Source organism: Podarcis gaigeae (genome assembly GCF_964106915.1).
Source record: "Podarcis gaigeae genome assembly, chromosome: 1".
NCBI lineage: Eukaryota > Metazoa > Chordata > Lepidosauria > Squamata > Lacertidae > Podarcis > Podarcis gaigeae.
Window position 1 is genome coordinate 39,657,791 of NC_139678.1, and position 22,468 is coordinate 39,680,258.

A 22,468-nucleotide genomic window follows, 5' to 3' on the forward strand; every position below is an offset into this window, starting at 1 on the left:
TACTTCTGTCACTCTGAGCTCTTAAACTTCCATTCTTAATCACTTTGTAGCCTGGTGTCTCAATTGACCTGCTAATATATTATCACTATACTAGTAGAATCCTTGCTGTGTTGCTTCAGTTGACTCAGAGCCAATTCTCACGTTATAACCACTTTGTAAAAAGGTCACCAGAAATGCTGCTATATGAAACCAGCTCTACACGACAGCCGTAATATATGAATAGAAATTTAAAATAAATTTGAGATATATTCGGGATTTTATTTCTGGCTTAAGATACGTTTTAGTCATACGTTCAAGTCTTTCTTCACAACCAAAGAAGCATCATTAAAAAGAATTGAAATTCTAGTTTTTCTGCTCTGATAGAAAATCCCAGAAACCCCAAAAGTGTACATTTCCCCACATGTTGTGGCTCACCACTTAAAAGAAGCACAGTGACTTGCTTCTTCCTACCAGAGCTCTTGACAGGGGTTCTAGTCCTGTGGATTGAGTCTTGGGTGTGAGTAACGCTATTGACAGGAAGGAAAGCACTTAAACTGCTAGCAACCTGGTTTTAACAGCTTCAGTTGTCAAATCCAGCACTAGGAGCCCCGTGTCAATGGAGCTCTGTTTGGCTGCTCTGCCCTGAAGGTCCGAGCCTCCTAGCCCAATGAAATTTTATGTTGTACACCATTTGTTGTTTTATGTAAAGCAATATATACCTGTGTTAAATACAGAAATGGCACAAAGAAACAGTGGACACGCTGATCAGTCGTGTCTTCTACTGATCAGTCTCCATATAAGTTGTACTTAATTCACCTAGGACTATATGACTTCAGAATTATCTCATGAAGATGATCCTCTATGTCAGCATTTTCTTCCTGTTGGTGGAAAGTTAGAATGTCAGGGAGCCATTGCAGTTTTCTATGTACAACCACATCTTTGCTGTGGGAAAATATTCAAATATGCACTCTCTGCTTGCCTTCTGGAGTGCTAGTCTTTTTCCCCTTTATCTGTTCCTTTTGCTTTGCATTTTCTTGCAACCTCCATTAACTTTAAATTTAATAATTATATCCTGCCATTATTAATGGTGAAAGCTCCTTGGCTGGATATTTTTTCTCATATAGTGCCAGTTTCATAGGTTCCCCTGATCTAGGATGGTTTTCAGGGAAGCTCAAGGAGTTGGCTATAGCACAAAAGCCATATTACCAAGAGAATATTAATTCATTTTACGTTGCTTCGACTGGTCATCTATCCACAACAAAATATGTACACTGAGAAGATGCTATAATTACTTTTTTCATTAGATAAGCTTATTTTAATTGCTAGTTCACATGCAACAAACATGCATAATGATAATTATCAGGCTAATAATGAAGTTCATTTGGAAGTTTGTTTGTTTTTTGCACAGGTGATCTGATTGCTTCCAGATAGCTGTCTTGTCATCTGTTATTCAATGCTTGTAAACTACACCATGTCGGAGATGCATATTAGACATATAGTGGCTGCATTTTAAAAGCCTTTTAAAATGCCTCTGAAAACTTGGTATGTGTACCCAAATTTTCCTGAACTGTGTGACTCTTTTCGACAAGGATTGCACAGGAAATGACAGTGCACTATTCAATAATAATAATAATAATAATAATAATAATAATAATAATAGAATATTTACACTTTGGGCATATATTATAGCCACCATGAAAACACAACCCCATGCCAAATTCTACTCATCTCCGCTGAAATGCTAAGCAAAGCTTTTGCTATGGATAACTGCTATCATCTGGTAATTCTTCACGTCCTTGATTGTGGCTGCCATGATTGTGGCATGGGGAGTCTCAATGCAATGATGTTTGTCCATGCGGTAATGATGTTATGACAAATGGAAGGGAAGATCTCTCTGCAGGGATGCAATTTGGGGCAGCATTCCATATGCTCTGACTCTCTCATTAAAAGCAGTGAAAAGCTTGGCCCACTCTACCCGAGAGAATCCCATCCCATACATGTAACCTGTGTCCCATAACAATCTTCCAGTTCAGTTAAGAGAATCCACTTCATGGTAATTTTTGCCCAATATGCTATGAGAGCAAGAAGTGCCGTTCTCCTACAACTGGTCAATTCACAATATAACAGTTCTCATCCATACTTTGATCATTTGAGGCACAGGTGGGTTTAGTGGCAAATAGTGCCTCATCAACCGTTTCCCCCAAGCCTGCGTAGAGTTCGGCAGCATTCCACACATCAGCATTAGTGACCATATGCTTGAGGTGGTAGATGATTTTGTCTACTTTGGCTCCACCATAACCAGCAGCTTCTCCATCGACCCTGAGCTGGACAAGTGTATTGGCAAGGCAGCCACGACAATGGCTCACCTCTCCAAAACACTGACCTCTTCACACAGGAATTTGTGGGAGGTTCAGTGAATTGGTATTGTATTGGGCCGCTGCCGCTGGATTTGCTTGTTTTGCAGTATTTTGTAGAGTATCTGTTGAGCAGATGCTTTTGTTATGTAAACCACACTGGGATTTTTGTATGGAGAATGGTATATAAATTAAAGAAAATAAAGAAATAAAGAAATTCCTTCCCATGGCGATTAAGCTAAACCAGAGCTCTAATAGTCCCCCCCCCCCCAAATTGTCTGCCTTTTGGTGGTCAGAATTATGCTGGTAAGGGGGCGGGGAGGAAAATATTTCTTTTGTACTGATTTGCTTTGGCTATTTTTACATGAACATGTGGATTAAATGTAAAATATAGAATCCTAGGAAAAAATTATGGAAATACTAATCCTAGAACAGATTAGCCTGTCTGGCTTCAGTTTAATTATTGTTTAGCATCCTAATTAAGTTAATGGCAATAAATATATTTTAAGCATTTGCAGTATTTATTTGGAAATAGAAACATGTAATGTAGTTCATGCTCAGCATAAGAAAATGGATTGATGTTTAATGGATGGCTTCAGTTTATTAAATATAGCTGCTGTGGTTTTCCATAAGTAGTAGTAGTAGTAGTAGCAGTAGCAGTATTTAGTTAGTTAGTTAGTTAGTTAGTTAGTATACCACCTTTCATCCAAAGATCACAGGACAGGTCACAACATAAAAATACAAAATGATAATACAAAATTCATAATAAAGCAATAGAAAACTGATAACTCCCATCCACAAATACATCTACAGTGGACCCTCTAGTTACGTACCACTCTGGATATGTAACTTTCGGGTTAAGAATGCGGCAAACCCGGAAGTGTATATTTCTGGGTTTCTCCGTACGCGCATTTGTAGAAGCTCTCAATCGTGCCGTGCGCTGAAGCGGCGCCTCTGCCTACAGACCTTTCAGGTTGCGATGGACCCCCAGAACAAATTTAGTGTACTTCGTATCCAGAGGATCCACTGTAAATGCTCATGGAAATGTTAATCAGCCAAAGGCCTGGTTATAGAGAAACCTTTTCACCTGGCAACCAAAGGTATGTAATGAGGGCGCCAGGCAAGCCTCCCTAGGGAGAGCATTCCACAAACAGGAAGCCACCACAGAAAAGGCCCACTCTCATGTTGCCACTTTTTGGACCTCTCACAGAGGAGGCACAGGGAGAAGGGTGTCAGATGATGATCATGGGTCCAGGTTAGTTCATAATTTCAAGAAAATAATTGAAACTCTCCCTGACCACAACTAAGTACTTGCAAATATTTTAATAAGTTCCAGCTTTTAAAATACTGTACCAAAATTATTACATTTTGTTTTTAAAGCTATATGCTAGTTTATATTGGTATTATATAGGTGTTCATTTTATTTATTTGGTCAATTGATATCCTACCCTTCATCAGATTAATGGGGAGGGGAGGCGTTCAACCTTCTGTATTCACTGTAAGGCCTGACATTTTAAGGTAACATTTATTTAATAAATGCTGTAATCAATCTCCCTTGTGCCTTGGCAAAACAGTGGCATGAACAGAGAAACAACTTTCTGTATTTTAATTCTGTATTACTTTTTGTTTGTTATACCCTTTTTAAAGGCAGGGGTGCATTTTCCAATAAAAAGCCTTCTCCAAAGATAAGTGAAAGTACACTGTGGGATTTGAAAAGCAAATTCTGCCCCAAGGTGGCTTTCACCTCTGGAGGCTAAGGCCCGGAAAAGACCCAACACGGAGGCCAATTGGCCAAAGTATTGGGAAATATTAGAAAAAGACGGTGACAATTGGAAACTGCAGAGTCTGGAGAAAATGAAGGATAAAGTGCTAGATTGGTTACATTATGCTCAGATTAAAGAAGTCTTTAAAAATGACAAAAAGTTAGGGTTTCAGGTGGAAAAATCGAAGTTAGAGACAGAATTGCTAGAACCAAAGACTAAGGTATTATCAAGAATGTATAACTTGCTGTTGAAATGGAACACACAAGATGAAATGGTTAAATCTGCTATGATAAGATGGGCACAGGACATTGGGTATAATATTATGTTCGAGGATTGGGAAAGGTTGTGGACCACTGGGTTGAACTTCACTGCATGTAACGCTCTGAAGGAAAATGTAATGAAAATGATATATAGATGGTACATGACCCCTGTTAAACTTGCTAAAATATACCATTTGTCCGAAAATAAATGTTGGAAATGTAAGGAAAGTGAAGGAACATTCTTTCACCTCTGGTGGACTTGCCCTAAAGTGAAGGCCTTCTGGGAAATGATATATAATGAGCTGAAAAAAGTATTTAAGTATACCTTTACTAAGAAACCAGAGGCCTTCCTCTTGGGTATTGTCGGCCAGAAGGTGTTAAAGAAGGACCGAACATTCTTTATGTACGCAACAACGGCAGCAAGGATACTCATTGCTAAGAATTGGAAAACTCAAGATTTACCCACACTGGAAGAATGGCAGATGCAGCTGATGGACTATATGCAACTGGCGGAAATGACTGGCAGAATCCGAGACCTGGGTGAAGAAAGGACTGAAGAAGATTGGAGGAAATTCAAGACTTATTTACAAAAATATTGTAATTTGGTGGAATGTTAAGAAGGGTGCTTGACTATAAAAAATTGGCCATCACTAAACTGGATTCGAATTGAAAGATAAGTGAGATTTTAGAAAACAAAAATTGCTGAAGAATTGTTATTTAATACTTAAATGAGTGGCTACAAATTGCATGATAATTTGCTTGGGAAAATGTATTAATAATGCAAGTGCGAGCGGGAAACGTGAGGAAGTCCAAGAAGGTTGGAAAATTTGTTAAGACAAAAGGAATGTTGTTGATTATTTTTGTACTTTTTATAAAAAACCCTAATAAACATCTTTATAAAAAAAAATGAAAAGCAAATTCTGGTGTCTGTGCTGAAATTTCGCTTTAGGTACATGTCATATTCTAGGAAGGTGAATATGAGGAATAGGTACTGATCTCACCACATGTCTGCATATGATCAGTATGTGGACATATGATAGATGGAGGGATGGAACAGCTACTGCAGCTTCTCCCTATTCATACAGATTGACTCCACAGGATTATAGTTTTATACTTTAGTATTTGAGTATTGGAGCTGAGGCTCCAATACTTTGCCACCTCGTGAGAAGAGAAGACTCCCTGATAAAGACCCTGATGTTGGGAAAGATTGAGGGCACAAGGAGAAGGGGACGCCAGGGGACGAGATGGTTGGACAGTGTTCTTGAAGCTACCAACATGAGTTTGACCCCCTGGACCAGAGCACGCCAGGCAGTGGAAGACACAAGTGCCTGGCGTGCTCTGGTCCAGGGGGTCACAAAGAGTCGGACACGAGTAAATGACTAAACAACAACAAATTTGAGGAAAGGACCTTCCTTGCCTCCATATGCAACTTTGCTGGGAGACCTCAAATACCTCAAATATTTAAAAGACCCTCTCGGGTGTTATGTTTAGTAAGTTGTGGAATTTCCTTTCCACAGAGGTGTACCTGGCACCACTGATGCAAAAGCTGAGGTTTCAGGGAAGAAGGGGCATAGAAGACACACAGTTTTACTCAGAGCAGATCCACGGAAGTTAACCTATTGAAATTAACATTTCAATGAGTCTGAGTTAAACTTATTTTAACACCATTCATTTTATATGTAGAAAGGCAAGTACAGCATTGTAATGGTTGGTATCCATCTGTCTCGGGAGACACCTCATTGCACTATGCTAGTGTTGATCTTTAAATCCTATGACAACTTGTTTTTTGTGGTGGTGGTTCGTTTGTTACCATTTTCAATTTTAAGCCATTTTGAAATTTAAAGCAGAATATAATTATTTACAGATAGGTAGCCGTGTTGGTCTGCCATAGTCAAAACAAAAAAAAATTCCTTCCAGTAGCACCTTAAAGACCAACTAAGTCAGTTCTTGGTATGAGCTTTCGTGTGCATGCACACTTCTTCTTGAAAGCTCATACCAAGAACTAACTTAGTTGGTCTTTAAGGTGCTACTGAAAGGATTTTTTTTTTGTTTTTTCTGAATCATGGCGGTCAAGTGCACAATTGTGCACTGCTTACATTTTATTGAATTAGGTGAATTGTGCATACAAAACTGTGCAGGATTACATCAATTTTGAAAATGGAATGCATTCAGATGTTATTAGTGTTTTCTTAGCATGTTTCACTCCCCCCATCACCACCCGACAGCTGGTTAGTGACATGTTTCCAGCAACACTTACAGTATCATCTTCTTCCTCCACAGCTTCCAAAACTCTTATAAACAGTATGCTGCGGGACCCTTCTCAGATTCCAGATAGAATTCTAGCAAACCAGATCTATCAGGTATTCATCTCTTGGTGGCTGTGCCGTTATCTGCCTAGCAATGTAAAGGATTTTAAACCTCATTTAATTACTGTCATCATAATCTATCACTGAGGTCAGGCAATGCATAAATGGCAATGCAATATTTGTGAAGAGAGCATTTCGCTTTTTAATGGGTTGTTTTTATAGAGAATAAAAAGCATGCAATTTTTGTTTTCCGTGACTAACTCTGAAAAGCTTTTGATAGCCCTTATGAAGAAAAGTAATTACTGTTTTTTAGGATTCTGTTTAACTGTAATAGTTCTGCAGTTGCCCATCACTGTACTACTTTTCTTATTTGTCTGCAGTGTACTGTGAATGACTATTGTTATGGACCGCTGGTGGACTGCATCAAACAGTATCCTTTCTCGTAAAAGTTTAGGTGCACAATTGATGAGCTTAGACTCTGTGGAGGAGACGTGTCTGGCTTTAACCTGACATAAAGTTCTGCTTCACAAAACACATATCATACTCCTCTCTTTTACATTCAATCAACTACAAGAGGGTCATTGCAGACCCTGTCTCTTACACTGTTTAACTAACATCAGATATGCCATATGAAAGTTGTCAGTTCAGTAGATATACATTTCCTGTGCTTAGGTGGAATCCTGTTGCTGTTGGTCCCATGAAATATGTAATCTTGTATCAAATTATTAGCTGTCATAACTTACATAGTACTATAAAAATTGTTACCTGCTTTGCATTTTCCATTGGACAAAGGGTATTTGAAAAAGTGACAATATCTGACTTACCAGTAGCATGTTCTTGCATCTGTCCAAAGTGGACAAATACAGTTCAAGATAGCTGATGAACAGAAAGCTTCCTAAAGCCTTATAATGGGATCTCAGTGCTTCAGACTAGGACTCTGCATAGTACTTGAAAGATGATGGTGAACTGAGTTCTTCAATGTAGAGGAGACCTGTAATTCCGTTCAAGTCTATAAACTGAAAAATGTCTTACTGTTTGGAGCAAGGATAGGAAACTTGCGGCTCTGCATATATTGTTGGACTCAGTCAGCCCCAGTCAGCATGGACAGTGGTCAGGGATGATGGGAATTGTAGTCCAACAGCAACTGGAGGGCCATAGGTTCCCCCCAGTCTAGGGGCTGTCCCTTTTTATATCACTTGTCCCCTGGATATTATCAGGAAATATTGAGTTTTAGGATGGTAAAAAAATTGTATGCCAGCCCCAGGTGAGATCTCCGCCCAAGTTTTATTTGTATAATAATTTTTAAATTGGTACTACCTTTCCATAAAGCTCAAAAAATCCAAATTGAAAATATAAACAGGTAATTTTCAAAGCATGGTAAAATCAAAGTGAATGATTACTTCAGCAAATTCTATCTGGTTTCCTATATCAGGTGTACTCAGGATCGCTCTCCCCACAAAATGGCCTGGTTCACATAGCATGATCAGCCAGTGGGTTGCGGTTTGTGGTTAGTGAGGAGAGAGCTTAACCACAAGCCCCAGTTTGGAAGACGAGCTAAGCCAAAGTTTGGCTTAGCTCAGCATAGCAAAAAAGACCAGAGAAGTTCAAAGCAGCTATGAGCTTCTATCCAGGAACCTGCACATCCACACAGTCCTGCTAAGCCATAGTGTAACGTGCAGGTCAGTTCTCTAGGGCATCTGGGATATCTCCTCATTTGGGCAACTGGGCAGTATGCTGCTTCCTAATTAGAAGGGGTGCCTAATGAAGGCTCAGTGGGGACCATGCTGGGCCTTTTTCAGCTGCTACTCTTTGAAGGTTCCATGGTAGCCATAGGGAGACTTGCCCCCGCCTCCCTGATGCCTACCACGTAACATCCAGGGCTAGGGAGCACCAGGGCTTTGGTCTCTGCCAATGCGACATCTCCACAACTGTGTGTGCAAATCAGTCCCACATAGCACTTAGTGGGGTGAAGTAGGTAATTAATTATGCCCCGCTCCATTGCTCTTCCCGCAAGCTACTGCTTTGCACATAGCTCTGGCATTAGATACTGGGGTTCTAGTTAAAAACAAAGTAGATCCCGTGACCTGAGGTCTACCTACTTGCATAAAACAAAAATAAAATACCTCAGAGAACTCTTTGAGAGCGACAAAGTGCCTTCCATAGTTCCTTTGAGAGAGATTAATGAGGAACAGCACAGCTGCCTGTATGCCTGAAACCTCCCATCTACTGTTCTACATGGCTTGGTTATATGTAGGAACATTTAATTCAGTGTTGCAAAATATGCACCTGGGCCTGCTCACAAGTCACAAATTAAATAATAGCATTCAGATCCCTATTCAATCATAAAGGTCACTTAGTGGGCTCACACCCAATCCTGTTTTGAACAATTCCCCCGCCTCACACAGCACACCATCCCCAGATGTTTCAAAAGGTCCTCACAAGCCTCTGGAGAGGTTTTGCAGGGGTAGATGCTGGAGTAGATTATCAGGAAACTTTGCTTCCATTAACTTATTTTGGGAACCCCAGAGGAGGCAGTGAGATTCCTTCTGTGCTACATAAATTGCTTTATCAGCATGGTACATTAGTGCAGGATTGTGCAGCCATTCTGAGCTACATCTGACCATTGCATAGGGTGAAAAAACAATGCTCTTGAGAAAACTGTAATACAGCAGCAGTTTATAGGATTAGTTAAATGATATTTGCTATATGGTATTTCATGCACATTGTAGATCATCATAATTCCTGATCAGTTTTCATGGAACACCATTTTAAAAAAATTGTCAGCCATGGGACAGGTTGCATTATCCCAGACTGTGTAGGAAGGCATTACTTGTGAATATATGTTTTTGAATTTCTTCAATGCTGACCTCATTTACCTGAGACTAAGTCCAGTTGAATGGAATAGTACCGGTACTTCCTTCTGAACAGACATGGTTAGGGTTGCAACCCTACACCTAGGGAAGTGGGGTTAGGCTTGCAGCCTTAGTTGTTAATTTTAAGGCATACAAAGTAGCTTTAAATCAATTTAAAGTTAAGGTTTTAAAAGCATAATGTCTTCTAAGGATTTCATATTGATTTTAAATACAACTATCTAATTATATATGCATGGACTAAAGAATGAAGTCAACCTCTTTGTAAATGCCAGGAGGCTATTTTTCAGTAATAGTTTGGCTGCTTACGGGAAACTAGACTGCTGGATTGCATGAGTAGAAAATGGCTCGTGAGGTTATTTACAAGTTTTGCCCCATGATCAGTGCCATACATCAATAACAGGTATTACTGTAGGCCAAGTCTAAGTGTTTCTGCTTATGGTACATTATAAATTTTGTTCGTAGAATTTATCTTACATTTTTTGTGATCATTCATTTTCTTTCTTTGGCTCTGTCATTATATTAGAGTTTAATGCAGTACATGATTTCCATTGCGATGTTATATTTGTGTGGTGCTGTTTCTTCTTCTTCTTTTTGTATTCCAGCTGTTATTCCTTCTAGAAATTAGAGATTAATAAGAATGGGAAATCCATTTATAGTTAAAATGTTTTAAAAGCATCTATGAAGTAAATTCATCAGCTGATAGTTTATTCATAATTATAAATTGCTTTTTGTATCACGATATAACAAAGGTTGGTAGCAGTGCAGAGATATATTCTATGATAACTTCCGTAATGAAACAGATTTCAAATGAATGTATAGAAAGAAGAGGGGCATATTATTTGCTGAATTTCTCAGTGGCTTTCAATACAATGAAGCACAGTATCCTACTAGGCTCTTTGGTGTGGGAATGGAATGCATGGCATTATGGTGATTCCGTTTCTACATAAAGATTGGGTAGAAAGGATGGCCCTGGGAGATATCTATATGAGACTCCTGGGTGGGGTCATAAGGTGTTTGGGAGTTGGGCAGCATCAGTATGCAGTATTTCTCATTGGCATCTGAGACTATGCAGGTTCTAACTGTTATCTGATCACTATCCATTTTGATGGGTTGGATGTGGGCTAATAAATCAAAACTAAATTGGGAGAGGACTGAACGTCTGTGACTAGTGGTTTCTGTGTTCAGGAATTAGATGGACAACCTGTTTTCACACTTCTAATCAAAGAGCAGGTTGTAGTTGGGAGATACTCTTTGATTCGACTTACTCACTGGAAACTTAGGTGTCTGCAGTGGTACGGGTTGCCTTCTCTCAACTATGACTGGTTTATTAGCTACAACGGTTCCTAGACAGCGATAGCCTGATCACAGTAATTTATGGTCTGGTTACCTCCCATTCAGATTATATCATTTGGAGTACTATTGAAGATTGTTTCTCGGGCAAAATGTGTCTGCTTGGCTTTTGAATGGAGCCACTAGCTGGCTTCTAAGTGGTTTACAACTATAAAAATCAACACATAATTAAAATACGCATTAACAATTCTATTGGGTGCTAATACTCCCATAATTAAAATGTACAATAAAAGCAACCATTAAAAAGCATAACAAAACAGTTATAACAAATAGCAGAAGCAAAGTAGAATCAGAAGTTCAGCTCAGGGAAATTATTAGACCCTGCTCTCATTTGAACCTAAATATTTATGTGTGATTTTAACTAATACAGACTTCTTATTTTGCCAAAGTTATTGTTACCTACCCTCAGAGCTTTGGATTAAGGTTAGGATATATTTTAAATAAATAATATATTGGCATTCTTTGTGTGGCCCACTAATGCTTCTTTCTCTTTCTACTTTGTGGATTAAAAATGACTTCAGGGAGGGAAAATTGGAATCATTCCACCAAAGCAATCAGTATTCACTGCCACATAACTGTATTCAGCGTCATATAATTCTAAAACTGAATTTTATTTCAAACACTATGCCTTTCCTTCCTTGATGGAAAAAAAATCAGTGCAGTTGGACATGAGCATGAAGTCTTATTGCAAGAAATGCTTTTGGAGAAAAATATATCTTTTTTAGGTAAGATTTTATATTTTAATCTAGTACCTAAACATTCCACATCTCAGTAGCTTTTCCAAAAGAGGTCTCCATAGATATCCTGTATTAGGTAGTAAAGAGAGGCTAAGAAATGATTGATGAGGTACATGTTATCTTTTATTGATTTAGACTTGAGCAGGAACTCAGTTACCTAATACCCCATACTGCACGGGCACAAGCTAGCAATTAATATTTTATAGAATAAGTAGCTGGGAAAAATGCTTTAATATCAGCTGCTGTATTACTTTTGGTGTCATGAGATATTAGCCATAATCTAGGTCTTAGGAGACTCAGTAGGAAGCATAAGAAATATTAGCTGCATAATGCTTCATGTATTAAAAAGAAAACAACCACCACCATACAGGAGGAATTCACTGGTTTCCTTAGAAGCATGTTTATTCCTTCATATTTTTGAACAAGTATATTAAGCCTTCTTGCATTATCTCTAATCTGAACAATGCAAAATGTTAACCTTTATAAGAATATTATTGCTGTTCATTGTAGAAGTATCACTTTAATTCTTTGCAGTTAATACTTGCTTAATGCAGTTCTTATTACAGTGGTTCCTCAGGTTACATACGCTTCAGGTTACATATGCTTCAGGCTACAGACTCCGCTAACCCAGAAATAGTGCTTCAGGTTAAGAACTTTGCTTCAGGATGAGAACAAAAATTGTGTTCCGGTGGCATGGTGGCAGCGGGAGGCCCCATTAGCTAAAGTGGTGCTTCAGGTTTGAACTTGGACTTCGTGTCTGTCTATGTGCCACTGGAATGTGATGGCTCAATGCTAGATAGTTCAACATGGAGGCAAATTAAGAGGCTAGAATAACTTCTGTGTCCTATAATAACTTTTAAGTGATTTGATTTTATACTCATTTCCACCCAATGTATAAATTGAGCAGAAAGTACAGCATGTCTTCATTGTGATAACACTAGCTATTTCTTAAAGTTACTTTCAGAGAGATCCAATCAACTAAAATATTTTATTTTGAATATTTTTCAGTAACAAAGTACTGTATGACAGGTTGAATTAATGATGTTTATAATGAAGACATAGAAATGCAGAGATGACAAAGAAGCATTTTTATATTCATGTATCAGGTTTGCTAAGAAGGTTCATTTAATCTGACACAGCATTGCACGCGTAAGAAGGATATGTATGAGTGCATTAGTAATTCTTGTACCTCCGTTCAAAAGAAAATTAATTATTCTGCTATCTGGTTAAAAGAATAATACTATTGTTTATAATATTCATTCTCTTTATAGCTGAAGATCAGTTACGTGCAAAAGGTTATGACAAAACACCAGACTTCATATTAGAGGTGCCAGTGGGTGAGTCCATGAGGTTTTTAAGCTTTGGTGGGTGAATCTGTTTATACTGAAAAGCTAACGTTCTTAAAGGCATTATGGGAGACGCAGGATAATCATGACACTCTGTTAGATATTCACAGTAATGAAACAATGCCTGTAATAATTACAGAGCGGGAGGGAGGGATAAAAAAACTTAGATCCCAGACTGACCTAAGACCCTGATCCATAAGTAAACCTGTTATAGGAACATGTCATAGAAGCATCTGGATTTATTCAAATGTGTAAGCTGTTGACCTGAGACAAATATTTTAAAATCTGCTTTATCCTCAGTCATTGCAAAAGCTAAAATACTGTTCCTCCGTGAGCCAAACTTTAACCATAATTTCTCAGACTTCGTGCCACTCCTAATGCCCCAGTTGCGAATGCAGGTTAGCTGCCATGGTGCAAATGATAGATTGCGTCATGGGAGCTAAAGAGGCATCCTGGAAATGGTAATCAGGTCAAAGACATCCAGCTGTGCCCCACTTACTGAAAGTCCCAACACTGCTGCAGTTTGTGTGTTGCTACACAGTGGTCCATTTGACCAGGCTGTGACAGATGAAAATTACACACAGAAAAATCATGGCATATTGTGGGAAAATGATTGCTTGTACATGAGAGCATAAGCAAGGTTCTTATTGTTACAGGGTGATTTCATAGCTAGAAGCATCCTTGGAGCATGAACAGTGCGTGGACAGCTCGTGCTGTCCTATATGATTGGCTAACGTGGCATGGCCTGATCTAGTGCGAAGGTCCTTATCTGCTTGCTAGAACAAATTGCTTGGCTTGTATTTTGTATCTTTCTGATTTCACACAATAAAAGCTGTGCTGCATGAGCCCTAGCGGCGGCCATATTTCGGAACCTACTATGGTGTGAGACTGATTTTTCCTTGAATGCCGAGCTGCAACTCGACAGCATATACAACTTTAGCAAGTTTAGCAGGTGTGCTAAGCACCTGCATTGGTCTTGCAACTGAATTAGAACTACGTCATGGATTTGACATAGCACTTGACTTCTAGCCCTTGCTATGCCAGAATTGTACAAAAGAGCAATTTTAAAAATCATTTTAGAAAAATATACGTGCCACTCAGTGCAAGGAAACCTGAGGTCCATTGTGGGCTTGCATGCATGTATTTGTTTACCTGTGCCCATGCACCTTTTTATGAATCTCATCTTGCTTTTGAAATACAATTTATTTTAGTATACCAAAAGAATGGAAAATTACTACCCCCCTCCAACCTCACAATGTCTTATGATCAGGGGCGCTGACTTATAAAAAATATTGAGGGGGCCCATACCGGGGTCCTGCCCCGGGAAGTTTTCTAAATTTTAGATGAAAATTAGTGAGTTTTAAAGTTTTTTTAAAGTATTTTAGAGTCATATGAGCAACATTAGAACCCTGAAAACTCGACTCTCTATAACTCCACACTCCGGGAAACTCGACAAGCCTGAAACACTTTTTGGCTTTGAAAAAAGAAACAAAACAAAAACACGCACGGTATTTTCGTAAAAAGCTAATTTAATTTACAGTAACAATTATGCTTATAGACTATTACAGAGCAGTGAATATATAGCTCTGAAAAGACTGAAATGATATTTAAATAAATCCTAAACTATCATTAAAAGAATAAAACAAAATATTGCTGTCGCACAGTAATAGCACTTTGATTAATAAGTGAAATAGCTAATTTAAGCTTACTTTGAATAAGGCTGAGGGTTCATTAAATAAATATAATATCTTAAAGTTAATGCTTTAATACAGTTAATAAAGTTAATACAGTATGCCTAATACTGTATGTAAATACTGTTATACTGTATGTAAATAACGGGCTTTAATTGGGTCTTACATCCTAAAAATATTTAAGTATTTGAAAATAACTAATACAGTACTATAGTAATATAGAAATACAGTACTAAACTAGTACTAATATTTCAAAACTGAAAATTTAACATTCTGTATGTATTTAATTCTCTATTTTATAAAGATTTTTAATATCTGACAGTGAGTTTGGAGTAGCCCAATGCAAAAATCCTGAGCATCCATGTGGATCCATGCTTTGTAACCACATTTTTGCACCACTGTGACCCTAGGCAACAGTGGGTGCGTGATTTTTTTGGTGCAAGATGTAGCCATGAACATGCTATGTGATCTGATGGTGAATTTGGGGTGACCCAATGCAAAAAACCTGAGGATCCATGTGGATCCATGCTTTGTCACCACGTTTTAAATGGGGAGGGAAGGAAAAACACAGAAGGGACAAGAAGCACAAGAGGGGTGTGCGGAGAAGCAGCTGGCTAAGAATGCAGGGGAGGAGTTTAACGGGGTGGGGGGAGGAAAGGAAGGCAAAAGTCCCCCCCCCCAAGCCAGCCCTCTCTCTCTCTCTCCCACCTGCATCCCTAGAGCACGGAGAGGAGGAGGTGGTGGGCTGGAGCCTGCACGCAGTGTGACTAGGAAAGAATTAGAAGGAAGGACTCGATCCTTTCCTTAACCCTCTGCTTGCCAGGAGGGCAGGGGATTCCCTGCTCTTTGTTGAGTTTGAGCAAACGCAGCAACAGAAGTGGGTGGGCAGTAAGACCCTGAGGCAGAATGCAGGAAAGCAGCAGCTTCTGCCTTCCCTCTGCCCGCCCGCCCGATCTTATTTTTGCCTGTGTGTTATAGAGCGAAATTTACGGTAATAATTTTCTTAAATTATTGGGGGGGCGGAGCCCCCCCAAACGAATTTTTGAGGGGGCTCGGGCCCCCTCAGGCCCCATGGAGTCGGCGCCTATGCTTATGATAGCAGTGTCTCACACCAAATGTAACTGACCTGTAGAAAGGACACTATGAATTGAAAACAGAGATGTTGTATGTACCCTTGTTAACCATGAAATTCCTTTAATAAAAACAACTATAAAAAGAGCAGTACGCCACCACACCAAAAAGTGTGCTGCTCCAAGCAAAGCAGGGATTCAGATTTGCGCACATGGAAAGCTGCCACTTCCATCAGAAAGTTTTTCCTAATGTTTAGTCAGGATCTCCTTGAATCCATTGGTTCAGCTCCAAACTTCTAGAGCAGCAGAAGAGAAGCTTGTTCCCTCTTCCATGTAACAGCCCTTCAGATATTTGAAGATAGTTATCATATCACCTCTAGCAACATCTGGAGGTGCGTAGGTTTCCCAATCTTGTGGTACAACGTGGTACATCAATATTGTGCCCATGTTTCTGCTTTTCCCATGCAAGCTTCACAGTCTCTGTATTTCCCCTAACACTTCATTAGAGACATAATACCCAGTTATTCTGCCCATAAATAATTGAACCTTTAAAGATGCAAGTACACTGTGAAAAGATTGAGTGACTGTGTTTTTCAGTATGGTTTAAAACTGAGGAAGCCTTGCATAACAGTAATTTGTGTTAGATTATTCTTAAGATATTCTTACGATATTTACTGTGATTTAAGAATTTGTAAGGATTTGGGTTCATTTTAAAATGTATTATCCCCCCCCCCCCCCTTTTAGCTGTGGAAGGTCATATCATTCATTGGATTGAAAGCAAAGCCTCTTTTGGAGATGAGTGTAGCCACCAAGCCTATCTACATGACCAGTTCTGGAGTTACTGGAACAGGTAGATTCTTTCTTTCTTTCTTTCTTTCTTTCTTTCTTTCTTTCTTTCTTTCTTGTTATTTAAACTGTAGGCCATATGTACATTATTGCTATTTGTCTGGAAGAAAAGAAAGAATGTTGACATGAAATGGATGTCCCCTCGGCAAGCAGCCACTTCTCTGAGCAGCTCCTGCTTATGGGCCCCGGCATTTTTCATTGCATAAGCATAGTATGTTTGCTGTAGTATTAACGACTGAGATCCTGAGGCATCTTGGGACTGGGCAAGCACTGGTGGGGGTTCACAGTGTAGCAGCCTATAGCACACAACACTAGAAAGCTCTACCACCTCAGCTTGGGTAAAGAAGTGCAAGAACATGTCCCTTATCTATGATCTGAATTTGGCCTCTTAATATTACACACACCCTTTTAAAGGTAAAATTCATGGCGTCTTTGTGAGAGCCAGTGGTTTAGAGCGGTAGTCTCGTAATCTGGGGAACTGGGTTCTTCTTCCAGGCTTTCCTCAGTTATTTCACAGAGGTACACCCCACTGATAGAAAAAATGTATCTTAACCTACCAAGCTGCCATGTTTGAACCATTTGAGAGATACCTGTGCTGAAACTATAAAGCTGATACATTTATTCTGAGTTAGACCAGTAGCCTGCCTAGCAGATCTCAGAGTCTCCAGCACTGACTCTTTCATAGCCCTGCTACCTGTGCTAATTTTATGTGGAGATGTCATGGATGGAACGTGGGGCCATTTGATGCAATGCCCACTTGTTCTGCCCATGTACTGTGGCCACTCCTGGGTGCATTTTTGCTCTGTAAAATGGCAAAAAATTGCTCTGGGTTTGGTAAAATATTAAAAGTACATGAAAATCTAATTTGGTTTAATTATGTAGTTGAATTCCAAGCTAAAGCTGTGCACTTCCATATTTTGCTGTAATATACTAATGAGTAAACTAGTACTATCAAGAGACAGATTAATTAATAATTAGTAACTTCACTGTCAATTATGACTTACAGTAAGTAAGGATGCAGTCAGTTTACTATTTCCATTGTTTGCAAATCTGGCTGTCGTGTCTCTAGACTATGTTTTAGTGAGTCCCAGGAGAAACCTTGACGCTGTTATTATCGGAAGTAACTTTGCTACGTTTGAAGAAGGCACTAACAAAATGTCTTCTTTGACACTGATATTAGAATAATGATAATTCTACATAATGAGAGTAGCATTTCTTCTACACTCTTTGAATATGAATAGCAAACCTTCCATCTACTGAAATCTTTCACTATTTAATTGTAATCTAAATGTCTTTAGTACTCTGCACACACTCCTATTGATTAAATAGGAAAGTCCCTATTTAGTCAATAGGAGTGTTCAAAATTTTCCTAGTGTGTTCATTGCTAATCAACACACCCAAAGTTCCTTTCTAGAAATGGTACACACCAAGTGATCCTAAATCCTCACTTAGAAGTTACACTGAGATTAAGGTGACCAGTACTCCATACTAAGTGTGCTTAGAATAGCACAGTCCTATACATACATAGGCACCAGGCAAAAACAACCCTCTTCTTCCAAGCCTTTGCCTAATTATACAATCTATGGATTGTTATTTGGTGTATATTTGGGGGCTTTTATATTGTAAACCGCCCTGTGATCTTCTGAAGAAGGGTGATGTAGACATATAATAATAAAATAATTCATGTCTGCGCATAATGTTCAGCGGGTCTACTCTCAAGTGAGTGGGTTTAGAATTGCAGCCTAAATTGCACCTGGTGAAGATAAAAAAGTAGAATGTTCTAAAAACAACTTTGTCAAAGAGAGTAAAACTTAAATTCCATTTTAACTTGCGTCTGTTAAATACCATTTATCACACATGTGCAAAAAGATGTGAGGAAGACGAAGTTATTTAACGTACAGTACTGAGTATTTTGATAATAATGTTATCAGTTGATACGTTGAGGTAAAGTTAAATTTTTGGGAAATGTTTGGAAAAGGAAGACATCCTTTCCCTAGCACAATGTCAATATCTAGCAGTTTAGGGGCTTAAAAAGTTGTATTGGTGAAATGAAACACAGTGGCTCAACAAACGGACTTAGTGGAAACCTTGGGAGTTGCATTTGTCAAGCATCTAGGAAAACTGTTCATGCATACCCAGTATCCAAAGCTTCATTGGCAGCCAATACACAAAGAACTGAAAGGTCATTCTTCTTCCTGCAGTATGATGGTTTGTTGACATATTTTGACACACTGGTACAATACTGAAAGGTTTTGACCTTATTCCAACACTCAGGGACTTAGGATTGCTTAAGCCTTCTAGTGCTTATGGAATTTCACAAATTCCACATTCTCTCTCCCTCTCTTATCTCCCATGCCTGTCCTAGCATTAGTTAACTTGTTTCAGAAATGGGCTTGAATGAATTTAGAGTCTTGAATTACTGTCATTTTTCATTCAGGCTATCATTGTCAGGTGGGGGAGGAATTATTATGAATCTACGCAGAGCAATAAAAAGTAGTGAATTTTAATTTTCTCACAGGAACCTTGTTATCCTAAAGGCCTTCAAAGGAGCCCTGTAAAATGTTTGTGAGCAGAAAGTTGTATATTTGTTTAAAGCTTATGTGTAAGCTGTGTATTTTTCTTTCAATCAATCCTATGCATACTTTCCTGGGACTGTCTCCTTTAATTCAGTAGGATTTCTGATTGTGCAGAGGATTCTGCTGTTAACGGATAATTTTTCCAAAGTAAGTAGCATAAAGCATCTTTAGTCTGAAGGAATAATTTTTTAGTGTTTGGATAATAGCCTAATCTTCAGAATTCTAAAGTTTGTGATATCAGTACAGTATGTTTATGATAGTGTTCTTTTTCTTTGCAGTAAAAAATTCAGGAGTGGTGGCAACACAACACGAATAAAGTCACATAAAGTGCAATTAGGATTACATTAGCTAGTAAATTTCACTTTGGGGAAAATGTTTTCCATATTGAGCATTTTAGTAGTACACCAGATTTAGACAATCTTTTATGAATGTTTTTGAGGCTGTTCTGTTTTTCTGTGCTTTTTCTAAAAGTAAACAGAGTACTATGATCTTTCATTGTTTGAATTATATTTCTTTATATTTTTCCTCTAATCTTTCAAATATTGTTGCATCATTGGAGGCTATTCCATAATACAGACAGAGCGCTTTCAGCTTCCATCTATATTACTGCAAGGCATCAGCTCCAATTTCCTTGGTATTTCTCATTCAGATTAGACAAGCATCTAGGCTTACGTACGATAAGAGCTGACAGCATAGATCCTGCTATGTTTGCCAAAGGCCTGGTCACAGACACTCCACTATGTCAAAGAATGTCAGCCCCCACAGACCTTACCTTTCAGAACTCCTTGTAATTTTTAATTGACATTTACATCTGACATTTTGAATGTACATGTTATTGTTAAGTCTTTATCTACATATGAATGGTAGAAACATTTTCTGAACAGAACCAAAACATTTTTAAAAATTATTATTTAAGAAGGTTGCTTTGCTTGCTGAAACTCAGGCCTAGCTACATTTCCTCTTCCATTGTGTAATTTTTATGAGTGCTTTGCTAATCAAATTACGAAGCTTTCGCTGTGTGTGTAAAGAAAGAAGTTAAAAGTAATTGACAAAAATAGAATCATCTTACTTTAGGACATACTAGCCATACAGTCGTGTGGCAAGAATCTATTTTAAAACATTAGCTACATTATTTGGGATATTTTAAAATGTAGTACACAAAATGACATATTCATAAGTATTCCAAACCCCATTTAAAGCATAATAATTTGAGGGGGGGACTTTTAAATCCTTTTTTATTCTATGCCATGTAATATTTTTCTGCATGCATTTTCCAAATGGAAGTTTTAATTTAATTTTTTTTTAAAAAAAAATTAAATTAAATGAATAAGGGTAATTATCCTAAATCGGAATAAGGAAGTTCAGTTGCTCATAAATGTCAATAAGCAAAGAACTAACAGAAGTGGTTTGTCACAAACGATCCTGCTTTTCTTCTAATTAGTTCATTTACATTTTACAAATTAACAGTAGAATAGAAGATATTCCAGCAGCATACTATAGCATTACTGACCTGTATTTGTATCTGCCAAATTTAAGTTAATTAGAAATGTAGATGCTGTTTGTTTTATCTGTCACAAAGCTCATCTTTAAAAAAAGGCTAGACACACTCCCCCCTCCAACATTTATCATCTAAATAATAGTCTTCCCAAGATGGCAGCCTCATAATAAACTCTTTTCAGTGGAGTGATGGGTAATGAAGCTTGCTTGTGAAGGAAGCGAAAAATGTTGTCTAGCCAAATGCATGAATATGATGGCTGGAGAATCAGTGGACTTTCTCAGTCATCAATCTTTTTAGTAGCCTCTTACACATCTGAATATTTTGATAGATGATCTAATAATTGAGTTATCTATCTTTCTAACTATCAGAGTTGTATAAAAATTATTCTCACATTCTACTGAATATTAACTATATTAGACATCCAGTAAATTTTTCAAAAAAAGAAAAAGGAAGACCAGGTGTTGGAAGAATTTTATGATGCAAATACCCTTAATAAATTAACTAATGGAAATCTGAAGAATTAAACCTTCTGAAATTGTATAAGCATACAGTAAAGACAGAATCTGAAACTGATTCATTAAAAACATTGGGATGTCTGCACGACAAGTAAAGAGAAGTTCCTGATGTCACTAGTGGTAAATTTAAATAGTGTGTGAGATATAAAATAAAATATTTTTCAGAGTCTTTATATGGACCAACAGTGATCTCAGATTTATTCATATCTGTTTTTTACTTGGAAGTGGTAAACATAGGGCCCAATGGAACCTGACATAGAAGGTCTGTGGCTAGAATCTCCACTTTTATTTCATTTCTTTGTGTCCCCATTTGTTACTTTGAAGATGAGGAAAGTACAGTGGTGCCCCGCAAGACGAATGCCTCGCTAAACGAAAAACCCGCAAGACGAAAGGGTTTTCCGATTTTTTAGCGGCTTCGCAAGATGAATTTCCGTATGGGCTTGCTTCGCAAGATGAAAGCCCATAGGGAAATCTCCAGGGACAGCGGGGAAGCGCAGCGCGCCTTCTCCTCTGTTCCTGGACCTGTCCTAAGGCTTGCGGTGGGAGGTCCGGGAACAGAGGACAAGCCGCGAAGGGCTTCTCCTCTGTTCCCGGGGCTTGCGGTGGGAGGAGGGTTTTTCCTCCCCACCGCCAACATTCAGAACAGCATTCTGAATGTTGGCGGTGGGGAGGAAAGCCCTCCTCCCACCGCAAGCCTTCAGGACAGGTCCGGGAACAGAGGGGAAGGTGCGCAGCACTTCTCCTCTGTTCCTGGGGCTTGCGGTGGGAGGAGGGTTTTTCCTCCCCACCGCCAACATTCAGAACAGCATTCTGAATGTTGGCGGTGGGGAGGAAAGCCCTCCTCCCACCGCAAGCCTTCAGGACAGGTCCGGGAACAGAGGGGAAGGTGCGCAGCGCTTCTCCTCTGTTCCCGGGGCTTGCGGTGGGAGGAGGGTTTTTCCTCCCCACCGCCAACATTCAGAACAGCATTCTGAATGTTGGCGGTGGGGAGGAAAGCCCTCCTCCCACCGCAAGCCTTCAGGACAGGTCCAGGAACAGAGGGGAAGGTGCGCAGCGCTTCTCCTCTGTTCCCAGACCTGTCTTGAAGACTTGCGGTGGGAGGAAGGTTTTCCTCCCCACCGCCAACATTCAGAAGGCTGTTCTGAAGGCTGGCGGTGGGAAGAAAAGCCCCTCTCCCCCAGCCTTCAGAAGAGTTCCCGCCTAGGCTGCGGATAGCAGCCTGCTGCCCCGCGCGAGGGGCGCTCTTAAGCAGAGTGCCCCTCGCGCGGGGCAGACATTCGCCGCTTGGGGAGCCCTGCAGGGGA

At 39.1% G+C, this 22,468-nt stretch overlaps 1 protein-coding gene across 5 annotated transcripts in view; it reads left to right on the forward strand.

Moving 5' to 3' along the window:
* CDIN1 (CDAN1 interacting nuclease 1) overlaps nucleotides 1-22,468 on the forward strand; it is a 124,832-nt gene that overhangs the window by 60,425 nt on the left and 41,939 nt on the right. For 4 of the 5 annotated variants that reach the window (XM_083745390.1, XM_083745393.1, XM_083745392.1 and 1 more), the window contains 5 exons: nucleotides 6,637-6,716; nucleotides 7,043-7,092; nucleotides 11,543-11,610; nucleotides 12,894-12,959; nucleotides 16,474-16,579. In XM_083745390.1, coding sequence (XP_083601516.1) covers nucleotides 6,637-6,716; nucleotides 7,043-7,092; nucleotides 11,543-11,610; nucleotides 12,894-12,959; nucleotides 16,474-16,579 — 370 coding nt within the window. Of the gene's footprint in view, nucleotides 1-6,636; nucleotides 6,717-7,042; nucleotides 7,093-11,542; nucleotides 11,611-12,893; nucleotides 12,960-16,473; nucleotides 16,580-17,070; nucleotides 19,299-22,468 lie in introns of all 5 variants that reach the window. The other variant, XR_014565873.1, reaches the window with a different exon arrangement.